The 17,809-nt window shown below is 43.0% G+C and overlaps 1 protein-coding gene and 1 long non-coding RNA gene across 2 annotated transcripts; one reads left to right on the top strand and one right to left on the bottom strand.

Annotated features, from left to right (window-relative positions):
• Positions 1-459: 459 nt before the first annotated feature.
• MAL2 (mal, T cell differentiation protein 2) lies at positions 460-13,317 on the bottom strand. The gene is made up of 4 exons (XM_065054313.1): positions 13,066-13,317; positions 10,682-10,852; positions 5,265-5,423; positions 460-2,332 (listed from the first exon to the last, which is right to left on the bottom strand). Exons 1-4 carry the CDS (start codon positions 13,198-13,200, stop codon positions 2,261-2,263), a joined length of 537 nt encoding a protein of 178 aa, XP_064910385.1. The 5' UTR covers positions 13,201-13,317; the 3' UTR covers positions 460-2,260.
• A 61-nt stretch (positions 13,318-13,378) lies between these two features.
• LOC110362446 (uncharacterized) lies at positions 13,379-17,809 on the top strand. The gene is made up of 3 exons (XR_002419809.2): positions 13,379-13,656; positions 14,126-14,270; positions 15,374-17,809. It is a non-coding gene; the product is annotated as an uncharacterized LOC110362446 (long non-coding RNA).

The following is a 17,809-nucleotide window of genomic DNA, read 5'->3' as shown; positions in this document are numbered from 1 at the left end:
TAGCACCCATCAATCGTGATCGTTACACCTTGAACTCAGAGGTTAGATATAAATGCCGACTAAACTGGGACAGCTTTTTAACTGACGCCATGTGTGGGATTCAAACTCCAGGTTTAAGCAGGGAAAAAGTTCAGATGCCTGCCCCAGCAGCCCAGCAGGCTGCAGCCGTGTCGTGCACGGTCTGTGATGCGCAGCGCAAATCCCGCCTGAAGGACAAACCGCACCAAAGCTCAGCGCCCATTTCCAGTGTTATTGCAGCCGACCTCACTGTTTTCCTCACTAATATTCGTGCTGTGTTCCGTAGCAAACTGCTACACAAAGTTAACACCAATGTAATTGTGCCTTCTCAAGAAATCTTAGTCTTAATTTTCTGTGTCTAGCATTAGGTGAGCCTAAGTCACAAGGTATGTTTTTTGATACACTCGAACACAGAATTAATAACCAGACTACTGCCACAAATATATTAAGTAACTTTAATGCTACTTAGCATAAGTCTTTGTTATATACTTTAATCCATATACTCCAGTGTAAATGTATTTTATACAATATTAAGTATTTTTAAAAGTATATGGCTCTAGATGAAACATTCACAAAACAAGTTTCAATGCAAGTAAAGAATTAGAAAAAAAATAATCAACCAGAGTACAAAATCTTTGGGAGATACAAATTTCAGAAAACAAGATGCATGACAACACCCCACTGCAGTAATTCAGGACGACCGAGCGGTCCCAGCAGGGCTGCCACTCTCCGCTGTGTCACCCGCAAGAACCCGCCCTGGGTCAGCGGGGACCGCGGGGCACTGCTGAGGGCGGGTGGCTGCCTCCCGGACGTCCTTGCGCCTGACAAGTTTGGTAAAGTCACCTTCCCAGCAGAGAACGAGCAGGCCTGGTTATGGAGAAGGTCCTGTCTTCCCTTACCCAGCCACCGCAGTCTCTGCAGAGCACTCAGGTGCGCTGGCCAGGTGTGGTGAGCAAGTTGTTCTACAAATGACAAGGAGCCTTTATTCTCCCAGGCCATCAATTTGGCACTATTCGAATGAACAGATACTATTTACTAGCATTATAAAAAGTTTCACCATCTGTAAAATGGCACGAACGTCAGGGAGCAGAGCGTAATGCTATAGTTTAGTTTTGTTAAATTAATTTTCTATCTATAATACCGCGTATCATTAAACAACTGGGATATTCAAGATACACTGGATTAAACTTCATTTGTGCGAAAAGCAAGCTCCATAGTGGGCGGATCGCTTTGCATTCCACTGCTTTCAATAAGATGTTGCATAGGCATCTATCCAAATAAAAACACCTTTACTACACCGCAGGTTCAGAATGCAACAAATAGCACAGTGCAAGAATTGAGGTCAGACATTATTCACCACTTGGTAACATTCCATTCAAATGATATTGACTCACATAATAAGTAACAAATGCAGCACTTGAAGTAACAAAAACAAAGCTGTACTCCAACAAAGCAAAACAGTGCAAATATTCCTGTTGAACAAAAATATACCATGTATATACACACACAACACAAATGCACTGTCTTGCAGAATAAATAGATCTGATTAAACTAAATTTCTAAAAGTAATGAACTACTGATTGACAGTCCCAAATAGTTTCCATCTCCTAAGGAATACAGTGAGCTTCAAGGATCAGATCACCACAGCTGCATACAGTTATAAAAGAGTATCAAAAGATTTAACTGGATAGCTTTTTAAAACATTTTCTCTGTACATCAAAGTCAATAATATGTATACTAAGTTGGTATCACCAAGTCAGCTTGGGCTCTGATCATGCAAACAGCAGCACACAGAAACCCTGTGACTCTACACGGAGCCTCCACCTGCGTGGAATTCACTGCAAACCCCTTCAGGCCCAACCCCAGGACTCAACAAGGGGGAGCTCTCCAGCTGCCTGTGCAGTTAACATGTTTGTTTAGTTTCCATTTTCTTCCTCTTCTGATTTAGCACTAGAATTCTGTCATCCGCTAACAACACACCTGCTTATCCCTGAACTCTAACACCATACGATGAGTATGCTTCTAATGAGCACATGATAAAGGTAAAAACTAGAAAGGGAAGATGGAAACTTGTCTTCTGTTAAGGAAAACCTGATTAGGGCTTATTTGCATTTCAGCACTTTAAAACAGATTTTAAGGGAAAAAAAAAAAAGTCTTTTTGGAATTAGATTACAGCAAATAGACAAGTAGCACTTAATTTGATACGAAGTGGAACACTCGGGCATTAACCTTTCTTCAACTGCTATAGCCTCCATCTCCTTAATGCCAGGGCTGTGCTGCAACCATAACAAACGGCTGTTGCAAAGGCAAAAATCTAGAGAAGCAGGGAAAAAAAAGAAGAAAAAAGAAAAAAGTGAATCACACATTCTATTATTCTACATTTTTTTCTATTCTAAATGAACACAAGAACACAAATCATTCAGAAGTTACCTCCCCCAGCCAAAAAGCTTGAGTTAAAGATAGGTTTGGGATCCTGCAAGTTTTCTTATGAAACTCTGCTATAACCCCATGTTATTGATTTTAACTTGCTTGCTTCAGAAGACATTTTGAAATAGAATATGAAACAGAATGTCTCTGTAAGTTATGGCACACAGTGATCATGTGTGCATGTACACCATGTATTTCAGTTCTCTTATCTAGGCTGATCAAACATTAATCTCCGATTTGTTTCCAAGTGAATGCCTGTAGGAGATCTGTTTCCAAGTGAATGCCTGTACCAGCAAACAAGGAAGAGAACACCCCTCTCAAGAGCAGAACTCTGCTACTTGCAGAAATACAGAACCAGTTTCCAATCTGGCTCCCTTGAGCAGATACCCAGCCATCAGAACACCCTCCTGAGAAATGCCAGGAAGTTGCTATTGCACAAGAACAAAACTGAATCGATTTGAACTAAAGGTCATGCCACAGGAAACTCGAATATATAACATAAAGCAGAACGAAGAAATGAGAAACTAAACTGCTGAAAAAAAGTTTCTTACATTGTCCAGTGCTAACTGTGGATTCTGTCTCTTGGAATATAAAAATTCAATCATGTCATAATAACCTACCCCTTGCTTTCCATACAAGTTTTAATTTGACAATTAAAGTTTTGAACAGATGCTACACCATAGAACTATCACCCGTATAAAATGAACATATATATTTTTAATCACAGTACACAAAAGTAATTTTAAAAGCCAAAATGTTAGCAACCTTTCATTTTTCTCCATGTAGACCACATGACTTTTAATGAAGTGTTTCAAAGGATCACAATTTTTTTTTCTGTATGTCCCGACCTTCTACATTATACACTTTTGGAAAAAATTCAAGACACTAAAGACTACAGTTATCTGATTCACCATTTCCCAGCACCTCTTAATTAAAAATATTGAGGCAAGTTACGAAAAAGTCTCCTCCTTCCCTATCTTGACAGGGATTTGAGGGGCTGGAAGAACTGAAATCTCCCTAGGAAAAATAGTATGGAAACAGGAAAGTGTCTCTTGGAGTCCCCAGTATCCTGTTTTCAGATAAAATTACTGAAATGACCATATAGTCAGCGGGATCTGAACACACTGAACAAGGACTGAAGAGCTATACATAAGGGTAGAATTTGAGATACTTGCTTTGTATAAGAACCTCCCTTAGTCCAGACACAGCTATGAGACAGAAATGGTGTGGCCAGCAGGACCAGGGCAGCGATTGTCGCCCTGTACTTGGCACTGGTGAGGCCACACCTCAAATGTTGTGTTCAGTTTTGGGCCCCTCACTACAGGAAAGACATTGAGGTGCTGGAGAGAGTGCAGAGAAGGGCAACAAAGCTGGTGAGGGGTCTGGAGCACAAGTCTGGTGAGGAGCAGCTGAGGGAACTGGGGCTGTTCAGCCTGGAGAAAAGAAGACACCTTATCACTGTCTACAACTGCCTGAAAGGAGGTTGTAGCATGCAGGGGGTTGGTCTCTTCTCCCAAGTAGCAAGTGACAGGACAAGAGGAAATGGCCTCAAGTTGTGCCTGAGGAGGTTCAGATTTGATATAAGGAAAAAATTCTTCACTGAAAAGGTTGTCTAGGGAAGTGGTTGAGCCACCGTTGCTAGAAGTATTTGAAAGACGTGTAGATGTGGCACTTAGCAACATGGTTCAGTGGTGGATTTGGCAGTGTGAGGACTCAGTGATCTGAAAGGTCTTTTTCAACCTATACGATTCTATGCCTTGTGCCACACTGGCCATACGGGGATGAGATGTGCTCAATCGTGTTACTGGCAAGTGGGTAATGGTGAAGCACGCTGGACTTGGAGACTGACATGCCCACTTCACCCCTTCAGAGACTGGCTTGCCAAAGCAACAGGCCTTGCCTTTTTATCCTACTCTCGCAGAGAGAATGTGGACCTTACACCTTAGGTTCACCTGTTTTTATCTTAAGATGAACTGAAGGTGTTTACTGTGCACAATTTATGGTGTATTTAGTTTTAAGGACAACAGATACCCACAGAAGGTTTTAGAAGCTTAATAATTATATACAGCTGCCTGAGGTATGCAAGACCCTCTGGGTGGTACAAAAAAAATAACAGCAGTAGTTTCAGTTCTTTAAATTAAGCCTACTGGCACACCTCTACTTGCCCTTCAGTAGCCCAGCCAGGGAGAAAGCTGGAACAAGGTCTGTGTTCTGACTCAGCTACGCACACCCACATCACCAGATACAGTGATTCAGTGATGATGCAACTACAGTGAAGAAAAAAGCAGTCCGAGCTTTGCCTATCAATAAAAGCACTTTACATAAGAGACAGAGGGCCCTTATAGATAACTTTTATGCCTGATGTAATATGTACATATCTGGAGATTCACAAGGAGCTAGTCCAAGGTCTTTCCCCATGACATGTTCAAGGCTATCAAAAAAAGCAACTGAAAGTTTGAATACAGGCTTGAAATTCACACCTGACGCTTTAATGAAGGCTGTTATCTTTTTCTACTGTTCTAACACCCAACATCACTTTTACAAAGTATCTTGTCTAAAAATCATAAGCAGTAGTGATTGTATATTTACAACATTGCACTGACACTGAAGAGCAGCAACCGAGCACTTATTGCATCAGTTTATTCCAATATTCTTTGCATGTCACTGTGAGACACTATTTGCTACTATCAAAGACAATCCTTCCTCTCACAGCTCCTCTTTCTATTCCAGCTTGCTGTTAAGTTCCCAAGATGAATGGTTGGCTATAAGGGCTTACAGCAGACTTCTGTTCCCCAGATGCAAATACACGAAATACATACCGAGGCTGCTATGCTTATGTTATATTCATGATCAGCTAGAATCTTCTCTTGTGTGGTGGAATTGAATCCGCGAGGAAAGTGATGCAGAGATGTAGTTGCTGCTTGCAGTACAAAAGCTCCAAAATAAAAGACAAATGTAGCCCCATGGAAAAGAAAATCCTGAAAAGCAAATTACAGAATCAGTCTGGGCTGCAGTACACATCTCAGTGCAAATGAAACCCAACACTGAAACATGAAACGAGCACTGATAACAATAACTTGAGATAATTGCCGTTAAATCCATCAGAGAGCTTAACCTGGACATGTTTTCACAACTGCTTGAAATTATAAGTAACTCACTAACATAATTAGTGATAAAGGACAACTCTCCATCTCTCCAAACCCTACACTTTCAAATTAAGAGGCATGTGCTCATCTATATGTACATATGGTGACCTTTTAGATCACTTTGAAGCTATTAGAGTTTACAGAACTCTCACCTTCATATGGCTTAGATAAAAAATTAAGGACATACAGGCCAACTTTATCACAATTTAAGCAGCACAATACAAACTTGCAGACCCCCAAATCCCTTCTCAGCTACAACCTGAGCTCTAGAAGTCACCCCTCCATACTTAAATTTTGCTTCTGTAAATGCCCAGAAACACCTCAGCCTTGACACAGCTGAAGTTTACCTTGTGATATAATCAGAATCCAAGAACTGAGGCATTTCCTCAACTCTCTCCGATTTGGTTCTACCCAAAATATGGCAATTTCAAAATACTTCATGATATTGTGGAATAAAATGCCAAAGACTTGAGAGGACAGGAGTTAGGATTTACTTTAAATATGCTTCTCTCCAGGCCTTCTCTGGGCGATTGCCTCCTCGGTGGTGAATGCGAGCTGAACACAAGGTCTAAACATCTAACTCTCATTTCTGAATTCTATTACTGGAGCACACGATAAAGCAACTCTGGTGCCTAAATCTCTTTGCAGGTTGTATTTCAGAGTCCAGTGTTTCACGCAGCAAGATCCAAGATGTGTTCCAGTACAGCCTCGTAATGTCTAAAATATTCTTCCAACATCTCCTTCTGTTGTTGCATCTGCAAAGCTGACATTTGCACTGCACTCATTTCCTGAGTCCGTACACCATATCCTTTGTGCCTATACCTGTGCAGGTCCGCAAAATCCAGACGCACTTTTTAAAATTATTCACACGTACGCATATGCTTTTTGATGATATCCACATTATAAAGTCTCCAGCACTAATGAATTCTTTATGCACTTTTAATTCGAGTGCAATGGCCTAGCAATGGCCAAGAGAGAGACCCCAGGACACAAGAGGTGCGAGTCCATCACAACAGCAGACAGCACTCGTGTGCACTAGAAATTACTGTGCAACATCTTTATCTACTGCCTGTCTGAAATCATAGGAGAATGTGCTGCATCTCCCTGTTTAGAGGATTGTTTCTTCATAGATGTAAGATTTTCTTCTTATTGAAAGAACTTACTTTTCACACTTATTCGTTGTTCCATATTTGATAGCACCTAAAGACACTTAAATCACACCTTAGTCAGTTTTGCTAAGTTACAATATAAGCTGCTACTACAGTTTCCCATTCTACGTAAGTCAGGAAATAATCTTGTCTTAATTAAGAAGCATTTGATCATGTGAGGCTAGGTTATAAAGTGTACTGCTTTTCTTAATGACTGCTAATTACTGCAAATCTAAGTTTCTGCAAAACATCCGCAATAGTTCCCAACTTCTGGTTTTCCATCCTTGCTGAGCCGTCGGGCTTTTTTTTTTTCCCCTTTTTTAAAAAAACAATTACTTCCACTTGGAGTATCACCAGGAGGCCCCACTGGCATCAACAAAACTGAGAAGGGGGCAGAGGGTGGCTTCCTGACCTAGCTGGGTGGAATCATAGAATGTCCTGAGTTGGAAGGGACCCACAAAAATCAAGTCCAACTCCTATCCATGCATATGACAACCCCACAGTTCACACCATGTGTCTGAGGGTGTTGTCCAGTCTCTTCTTGAACACTGTCAGGCTTGGGGCCATGACAACTCCCTGGGGAGCCTGTTCCAGTGCTCCAGCACCCTCTGGGTGAAGAACCTTTTCCTAATGTCCAACCTAAACATCCCCTGGCACGTGGGGAGCCTTTACATTCCAGGCTTGCCAGATCTCAAGCTTTGGGTATAAGACACATTCCCTCAGTTCAGCTGTAACCTCTCTACCTCATAGAAAAAAAAAAAAAAAAACAAAACCAAAACCAAAAACCAACAGTAGGGACCTACTCGAGCATGAGACAGCTCGCTGCAGCTGGCAGACACACACACATCTTCTGTGCTACCGCCTGTGTGCACTGTGTCAGACTGCACGCAGGTGTGCATTCAGCATGACAAATACCTGAGCCCATATCAGGGCCCGGCATACCCATTTCATAGCACAGGATTCCAAAAACTTGAAAGGTCTGCGTAAATCCCGTGGACATGCAGTATTCGTAGCAGCTAAATATGCAGTGTGCAACTATGTCAGCCGTAGCAGCTGTACACTTTTGGCACCACTGCTCACGAGGAGCACAAACAGCTCCACGAGGAAGACACTGCCGACTGCGTACAGGAGAGGTATTGTCAGAAGAAAAACTCTCTCATTTCCTTAATTCTTCTGCCAAACCCTTTAATTTCCTCCTTCCGGCAGCAATTATAGTGAAGCTACACAGCATCAGTAAGGTTTCACATTCATATGGTTATGGTTTCTGTGACCAGAAAAGCCAGGATCTTATGAGGGAAGGTTTTCTGCTTTCTAGCAACTGTTAGCATGGTGTCTAACTCTCCCTTGCCTCCACACTTGTATAATCATTGAAACCTCACACAAAGTGCATGTAAAACACTATCAGATCTGCATGGTATGTTAGGTCACGTCTAATTTTGTAAACGAGCGTGTTGTGAGTCAGGCTGTAAAGGACAGTATTTGTCATACCCTCTGGTTTAATATAGTGATTTACAGCAATGTACCTCCATAAGGTCCATACCTCCCCCCATCTTTTCACTGTGTAGCATCTTATTTTTTTAAGTATCTTTATTAGTACCAACGGAGCTACTTATGACATAAGGCATTACTAAATGCAGGGCTGTCAGAATCCCACGCTATTTTTCAAACTTGCCTTTAAATTCCTGGAATCTTAAACCACATTTGTCTATGAATCTCTACATGAAGCTGTAGTACTCCGATATAGCTAAGCCATGACTCTTCCCATTTTTGACCCAAATCAGTGACCTGTAGTTTCTGAGTTCTACTGTAAATTTAATTTGTGAAATAGCAAAAACTACCTATTTATCTAAATACAGAGCAACCTAAACCAAACAAGTACACCTTCTGATTTTATAGTAATAAAAAATAGTTTCAGTGTTTCTAGTAATTATTTGCAACAGAAGGTAAAAACATCCTTGTGAAGTGCTGCTAAGCAGCTCAGCGCCAACAAGTTACAAAACATTTAGGTACCTGAAAAAAGTGGCCAAATGATCTACCTAGGGTTATTTTTGCTGACAGCTGGAAGGGGCTGGATTTCAGCTACCACAGTAGAGGTAGAACAATTCACTCTGCATTTATTTAAGATGTTGACTTAGTTATGACAGCTTTTTAGATTAAGTTACAGAGTTCCACAGGTGCAGCTTTTATACAAGTCATGTAGCAACTTCCTGACATAGGAAGTTTTTCAGTAATTTATCATATGCAAGGGGACAAAATTAACAGTACAACAAATCACTGCCAGCATCAAGTAGTCAATGCATAAGACACACACAATTGCTATAAGATGAACATTTTTATAGCTTTTTCAATCTAAAAAAGGCTATGCCCTCACCCAGCAACTCTTAAATAGATGCAGGATTGTAAACTGGCAAACAGTTTCAATGAAACCCAGGACACTATTAATTTACTTAAGTTATGTACGTGCTCAAGGGCTTTGTTGCATCATAATTTGCGAGGATGTCGCAGCGTAAGTCCCTGTAAAGGTCTCTGTAATTGTAACTCATTATTAGCCAAATTACTGCCTATATCGTGTCGGAAAGCTGACACTGTATGTGTATATATTCACTATTGAAGTGCTAAAGTCTGTTTTAATAGAATACAGTCCATTACCACTGATGGGTTTTGAAGTTATCAGTTAGAGCCCTGAATTCATGGAGCTGTATGATTTCCTTTAAAGACCTTTTGTTTCAAGGGGCTGCCTGTAAATAACTTGGGCAGATAAATAACCACAGATGTTGATACTGAAGCATGAAATCCCAGCTATGATCAAGGAAGGCATCAATAGGAAAATTAAGTCACAAAGGAGGAAGGAGAGGGTGATCAGCAGTTACAAACAGCCATTTTAGAAGTATTTTAGAAGTGCTTGTCCTTCTGGAAGACTTTTTGGAAATTCCCATTCTGATCACAGTTTTGCCACCTCTTATTCACTTCCAGTAACCTAAGAGAGAGTGATACCATCTTGTGCTCAAATACTTGAGCACTAAAACCCCAAAGTTAAAAACAGTTAATGACAACAAAGCTGTACATAAATCAGCAGTCAATAACCTGAGGGTTCCATGCAGTTGGTAAAAACTGGAGCCAAGAGCTTCCCTCTTTTAGTAGGAAGGTACAGTCTGTGAGAACTACTGGCACAAGCCTTAACACCCCATTACAGCAAGAATCAAGTCTTGTCTTCACAATGAAGAAAAGCTGAGCACAGTATAATGATATCTGTAGTTTCACCAGGCTTCCTCTAAGAAATATAAACGTTAAGTCTCCTAAGAAGATGTTAAGCTATATCAGACCGCAGGCTATGCAGTCTTTGACTCACTAAGGACCAACAGCCACTTGGCCAATGCTGCCCTAGCTTTAAGGAACTGACATCAAAAGTCAGCAGAAGACTTTCTCAGAACTGAAGAAGACTTCCTGGGCACTTTAGTCCAGTCTGTGCTACCTCAGACAACCACATCACACAACGTGTTCACAAACTTATCACTTCCTTTACAATATTAGATGTGTCTTTCTCACTCCCTTTATTCACAGAGTGTTACTACCACTTCTCTACTAGTCAGAAAATATTTTCTAATCTCCAGTCCACAATTATTTCTGGCCATTAAAAAACCAACTTCTTGTCATGCCTTGTTAAACTGGTCCTCTCCCTGCTGTTGCTGCATTTTATGTGCTCACAGGGGACAATTACACTCAGCCGGACTCTTTCAGTCTCCATCACAAAACAGGTCCTGTATTTCCTCCATCATCATTGTAGCCCTACTCTTTTGTTTTCTGGTTTTGAATTCCTCCATTTTGAAAAACTTGCCACTAAAACAGAAGTCTAGACATGAAGACTTCAAATCAGTACTTCCGACGAAATGATTTTCAGTTCATAAAACAAAGGGAATCCTTACATAAAGAAAAAGTTCTTACCGTTTGGTTCCAGTTGACAGCAATTCTATTTGCATAACCGAAGAGGAACACACAGAGGAACACAATGGACAGGAACCACGCAGTGACCGCTACAAACATCACCCATCCCTGCAGCAGTGGCAGTGGAACTCGGGTAGAAGCGACCAAAATCCAGACTATCGTTCCAAACAGCTGCAAGGAAAGCAATACAAACAATGAGCTGAGAGATAATTTCATTCAGTCCTTCCTGCCTAAGAACTAATATCACACATCAACGTGTCCTCAGATAACTTTAAGGAACCGAGAGGAAACACTTTGAAAGTACTCCAAGGACCCAAGTGCCATTCTCAGAATTGATAGACACTAAGTGCTGGTAAGTCTGAAATTCTTAAAAGCTCTTAAAATAGTCTTGAAAATGGGATTTACAAATGCAGGTGACTTGTGTACTGCTGCTGAAAATCTTACTCTGTCATTTTGAGGGAAATATAAGAAATGTGAAAACATGGTTCACACACACAAATCTCTCTTTATATACTAAAGTTAACATGACAAGAATGTACATCAGATTTTGATTAAATGCCATAGGGTTTAGTTTTGTAGTTCTAATCAGATGAGATACTGAAAAGTGATGAAACTGCATCCCCTTTTTCAATACCTTTGTAATAAAAAGCTGGAAGAGAACACATTAAGCAAAAAAGTGAAATAGAAAACTACTATATAGAATAAGGCAAGTTGTAAATTATGTTACAATGACTGGAAAAACATCCAGCTTTCCAGAATTACCATAACCCGGTGCAAAATTCATCACCGCCAACTTTCTCTTCAGCACTGATCACAGTGAATGAGTGGGGGGGATGCTGATGGAGAATTTACGTACTCTGAGGTTTGCCTGGTTTAATCAGCTCTTGGCCTAAGGAAGGGTACTATCCCTCCCTGCAAATCTTGCCTCTTCATAAAAAGCATAAGTAGAGAAAACTGTAACTGCCATCTGAAGGATGTTCATTTTTTACAGAAAGATTTAACTTCATAATCCAGCTTGCTGTTTAGGGACAGCTACAATCCATTTCCAAGACAATTACCACTTCCCCGTTTAAATCCTACAGATTTACAACTACAAAGTCAGAGGACACGCTCTTAGATTCAGAGAACATTCTTTTGAATCAAGGTTCTATGAGAGATACTTTTCAAAAGATGCCTGTTATAAAATTAGTTGGTCCCTCTCTTGTGTTATGTTGCAGCAGCATATATGTAAAGATGCATTGCTAATCTCAGTTCAGCACTCTCGAGGATTTATGTAGTTCAAGTTGTTCTCTAGGGTTCCTAACTGCAATGAAGAATCAAACTTTCTCTAGTTTCACACTACTGCAAGTGAAAGTGTGTTGCTTAGAGACCAGACATTGTTGGGAAGTAAAGAAGCAGAAAGGATAGAAAAAAGTGTCTGTTAAATAAAAAGCTGACACACATGGAATGTTTTCAGTATTCTGAATGTGCAACCCTGTAGGATTCTTTAAAAATTAATTTAGAAATCCAGTGCTCACTGCTCATCTCAGTGCCTGCTGTTGTGCCATTTCTCTCATACCACACCTTGTCCCCTCCAGCTCGGCTATCAGATGTATAATAGGTTGGCCAACCTAATTAATCTTTTGTCCCTACTGACTCAGGGCCTGATTTAGCACCTGGACTTGTGCTCTGAGCTCTTTGCTCAGGTGCATTTTGTGATTATCTCACAGGCTGGGCCCCAAGCAGTATCCAGCTCTGACCTCAAGAAAATAAAAATAATAAAATCAGATGAGTTCTACCAAGTTGTTTGTTTTTTTTCTCCTACTAATTAGTGCCATGGGTCTGCAGAGCCTCATACTCAGCTCAAAGGTCCCCAGCCCTGTGAGCACCAACAAGGTCTCTCACACACACAAAATTAAACACACCTGTAGGAGCCCACGCAGGACCTGTAACACGGACACAGGCACAGAACAGAGTAACTCTCTGTGGTGGGTGCTCGGGTCAGGGGCTCTGTGTGGCCCACAGGCCTCCACAGCTTCAACAAGCCCAAGAGACCGGCCCGAGGTGAGCGAACCTGCCGGGACAGGCCGGAGGGCGCTGGTCCGGGTCCCGCCGCCCCGCCCGGCACAACCCTGCGTCCCAGAGCCGCGGCCGGAGCGGGGCAGCCCGGGGGCTCCCCCCGCCGCAGCCCCGGCCGCCCGCACCTTTCCCACTCACAAAATGGCAGGTGAGGAGGGCGGCCGACGCGGGGCTGGCGCTCGGCCGGCCCCGGGCAGAGGCACGGCCGGCCCGGGCACCGCCGCCTCCGCGGGAAGGAGCCGGCACAGCGCAGCGGGCGCTGAGCTGAGAGGAAAGCGCGGGAAGGCCGGTGGCCACCCGTCCCGTCCCGTCCCCCCCGCACTCACGATCTCCAGGAAGATGACGGCTCCCGAGTAGGTGCGCAGGATCTCCAGGCCGGAGGGCAGAGTGACCCGGGGTGGTGGGAAGTAGGCAGCGGGGTTGGGAGGGGGCGGCACGGACGAGGCTCCCCTCGGCAACATGTTGCTGCGGTGGCTGCTGCTGCCGAGCGCGGGCAGGTGGGTGAGGAGGAGGAGGAGGTGGCGGCGCAGGGAGCAGGTGCGGGCGGGCCCGTGCGCACCGCCCCGGACACCTCCTCCTGCCCGCCCCGCCGCCGGGCCCGCCCCGCCGCCTCGCCCGGGCCCGGGCGGCCATCCCCGGGGTGCTGGGGACCCGGCCTGCCCCGCCTCGCCGCGGCGGGGCGGGCGGCACAGGCGGTTTGTCCCGGCCGAGCGCTGTGCCCGCTGGTGGGGCGGGCGGGAGGGCGCTGCGCCCTGGCCAGGCCTCCCCCCTGCCCCGAGCGCCCGCGCCCTGACCGGCCGGGGGATCTCAGCTCCCCGGGAGCGCTGAGCGCTGGGGCGCAGCGCTACTCGTTCGCAGGTGCCGGGTCACATCCAGCCAGGGTTAGGGCAGTATTTCCTAAAGCCGGTTCGCAAAAGGTTGTTATTTACCTTCTGGTTATAGATATTTCAGGCTTCAAAATTACGAGGTTGCAGCGTTGTTTGGTTTTGGTTTTGTTTTTTTAAGGAGCCTGCTGGGTTGCCCATTCAAAGTACTGAAAACATTTCACACGTATCTTCTTTTCATTCAATCTGACTTAATTGCGCACAACTACACAGAAGTAATAGAAGGTGTTTGTTTGATGTAAAAGTTTTAGGTAGGTGAGGGTCTAGAAAGATGGATGTTCACCAGACCCCTTACAATGCATTTTCTCATGCTTCTTAGTATAAATATCTTCTCCAGGTGAAGGATATGGCATCATCTATCATCCAGCATTTTTGTTACTTCTCCTTGTGTGGTTTAGGATGGGGTGTCCTGTCCCTGGGGTGACCAAGTTTTCATGCAAGTGTATGCAACTGCTCTGAAGGTTGAACCAGCTAGGACGCTAACATATTCCTTTATTTTCAGATGTGTGATGTTTCTCAGTTGTGCTTTTGTGATGACAAGAAATATCTCATCTGGAGATGCCCATCTTCCCTGCCCCAATCCAAGCTCTAAGTGGGGAGCAGCTGACTCCTTTAAGGACATGTCATCCATGATTCCAGCATACCTGGTAAATAAATAGGTTTGGGACATTTCTAAAATGCTTTAATAGCCACTTAGGTTTGAAATCATGGCTTCTAAAGGAGGAAGAACCAACAGTTTATATTCCTTGTTGTGCTCTCTCCGCATCCTTGTGCCCCTCATAGCTGGATGCCTTTTGCACTCTTAAGAAGTGGGAGATGTGGGATTGAATCCCCGTTAGGCTAAGGAAGGTGCTGAGCCAGGCTGCCCCTCTTTACTGAGTGCTTTACCCCATCAGTTATCAAATGAGAGAGTATTCCTCCTCTAGACCTAATTTAAAACTGAACCTTCAGGGAAAGGCTCCAGGCTCTGGAGATAGATGCCTACAGGTCCTGATTTGGGTGTGTTTTGGAAGGGAATGGGATTCAGACTTGTGCCTAAATGATTAGGTGTAGGTGGTTCATTCTTGGGGTTGCAGTCTGGACTCCATATGTCCAATTAGTTTCACAGTCTGGCCCTAAATCTGTTGAGACTGCCCTGCAGAGGAAGAAATCTGAGTGGGTGGAGAACTGGGTTTGTCAGTGTATGATTCGGAACAAGAAAAGTGATTATCCTTATCTTGTACAAAGGAAGCACAAATAACACTTCGTCATCAACTTTTCCAGTTTTATTATCCAGCCATGCAATTCTTCTGTGTGAACTCCAGCAGCACTGGATTTTATTGATGATTACATACCATGTGCAGTCATTTTTTCTTGCTTGTAAATACCATTCATTTTAACCTGCACATTCCTCTTAACACTGATTTTCTTGAATTTTAGTAGGTTTTCACAATAAAGTCTAAATTTCACTGTTAAATACACATACAAACAATAAAGAACTGCCATAGCAGTACTTTTTTTCTGATTCCTAATTTAAAGCAAAGTAGCTGTTTTAATTATTTTCACTGTGTTTGGGCAGGATGTGCTACAATGCCATGTGGGATTCTGTATATACTGATTCATATACTGTTTAAATCTTTAAAATATGGATTCTTTAAGAGATTAGTAGCAGGATTGCATTTTTAAGTTTCCATGGCAAAAGCACATGTTTATTTTGGACTGCTTTTTAATAGCAATTTCATGTAACTAATTGCATCTTGTCATGTTACAGGGTAAACTAATGATGCTGCTTCAAGTCCATCAGATTCAACAAGTAGACAGAAGTATATTGATTCATTGTACATAGGAAGGTCTGTCTATACAACAAAAAGGACGAAAATCTTCTCTTAAATAACAGTTGCATGAAGTCCAAACTCTTTCCCCTTTATGTTCTTATGCTTGTGGCAGCCTAATGTAAAGTTGGTATTGTCACAGAAATACAAAACCAGTTGCTATCATTTTTAGATGATGAAAATTATTGATGATTTAAATTCCAAATATGTGCACATGTTTAATATATATAGAAGTATATATAGAGAATTAATATATATAGAAATTAAAATATCTGTTTCTAAATGCTGTAATTCACCCCGCCCATAAGTGACCAACCATTAGAAAAATGTATTAAATTGTTAAAATCTGTAGACAGCTATTAACCATCCTGTATAAGCTTTAGAGATTAGAAAAGATGAATTAGTATTTTGAAAAATACATAGACATACATCATGCTGGATGTGAAAATTACTTGTATAACAGTTCTATGTAGAAAGATTCAGACTACCTTTTGTGACGTATAGCACGATGCTTCTGCAAGAGCTGAAATGTTTAAAGGATTCCAGAGTAATAGGTGAAAGTAATCATAGAATGTCCTGAGTTGGAAGGACCCACAAGGATCATCGAGTCCAACTCCTGTCCCTGCACAGGACAACCCCACAGTTCACACCATGTGTCTGAGGGTGGTGTCCAGTCTCCTTGAACACTGTCAGGCTTGGGGCTGTGACACCTCCCTGGGGAGCCTGTTCCAGTGCTCCAGCACCCTCTGGGTGAAGAACCTTTTCCTAATGTCCAACCTAAACCTCCCCTGGCACATCTTCCTGACATTCCCTTGGGTTCTGTTGTTGGTTGCCAGTGTCAATATAAGAATTCAACACCTGAGTGGGTTATTGGAAGCACCTCCAGAAGTGGATGTAACTCTGCTAATCTCATGTCTCATGTTGGAGTGTGCACAAGGGTGGTCTGCAAATATGGCCAAAGGATTTGTCCTGGTTTTGACTAGGAGAGAGTTAATTTTCTTCCTAGCAATTCGTATAGTGCTGTGTTTTGGATTTAGTATGAGAATAATGTTGGTAACACACTGATGTTTTGGTTGTTACTAAGAAGTACTTATACTACGTCAAGGGATTTTCAGCTTCCCATGCTCTGCCAGCGGGGAGGTGCACAAGCAGCTGGGAGGGGACACAGCCAAGACAGCTGACCCAAGCTGCCCAAAGGGATATTCCATACCATGTGACATCATGCTCAGTATATAAACTGTGGGCAGTTGGCTGTGGAGCAGTGATTGCTGCTCAGGGACGGGCTGGGCATCGGTCAGCAGGTGGTGAGCAATTGCATTGTGAACCACTTGTTTTGTATCTTCTTTTATCATTTTTATCACTATTATTTTCTCTTCCTTTTCTCAAAAACTTCTTTTGCTGTGTGGAATCCCACACGACAAGTTGCAGAAACTGCTGAAGGACAAGGTGAATTGAGTGAAAGACATCCAGTTGGCTTTAGGTATTGCTGAACAGGAAAAATGGCCAGCGCTTCATCCTTATACTGACTCATAGATGGTCTGTTGGGGTGGCTAAAGCAATGGAAGCAGAGCAACTGCCAGTGCAGATGTAAACCCATCTGGGCTGCTGAATTATGGCAAGATACTGCTGCTTGCATAGAGAACTTGGTTGTAAAAGTGGGTCACATAGATGCCCACATACCTGAAAGTCAGGCCGTCGAAGAACAATAAAACAACCAACAAGTGGATCAGGCTGCTAAGACTGAAGTGCCTCAGGTGGATCCGGACTGGCAACGTAAGGGTGAATTATTTGTGTCTCTGTGGGCCTGTGACATCTTGGGGCATCAAGGAAGGGATGCAACATCTAGATGGGCTTGCGATTGATGGGTGGACTTGGCCATGGACACTACTACAGAGGTTATCCATGAATGTGAGACATGTGCTTCAAGCAAACAAGCCAAATAGTTAAAGCCTCTCTGGTATGGAGGATGATGACTGAAATATATATTTGGGGAGGCTTGGCAGATTGATTGTATCACACTCCCACAGACCTGCCACTGCAAGTGCCATGTGCTTACAATGGTGGAAGCAACCACTGGATGTCTGGAAACACACGCCATACGTCATGTTGGGCACCACAAAGGACTGCCAGGGTTTAACCTGAGCTGGCAACTAAGCTCCACACAGCTGCTCACTCACTTTCCCTCGCTGTGATGGGGTGGACATTCAGAGTGATGACATTTGTCTTCCCAAGTAACCATTATGCATGATGGAGCCCTGCTGTCCTGGAGATGGCTGAACACCTGCTTGCCCATGGGACATAGTGAACGAATCCCTTGTTTTACTTTGCTTGCGTGTGTGGCTTTTGCTTTACCTATTAAACTGTCTTTGTCTCAA

The sequence above is a fragment of the Columba livia genome, chromosome 2, assembly GCF_036013475.1.
Source record: "Columba livia isolate bColLiv1 breed racing homer chromosome 2, bColLiv1.pat.W.v2, whole genome shotgun sequence".
NCBI lineage: Eukaryota > Metazoa > Chordata > Aves > Columbiformes > Columbidae > Columba > Columba livia.
This window is presented reverse-complemented; position numbering and strand designations above follow the sequence as displayed.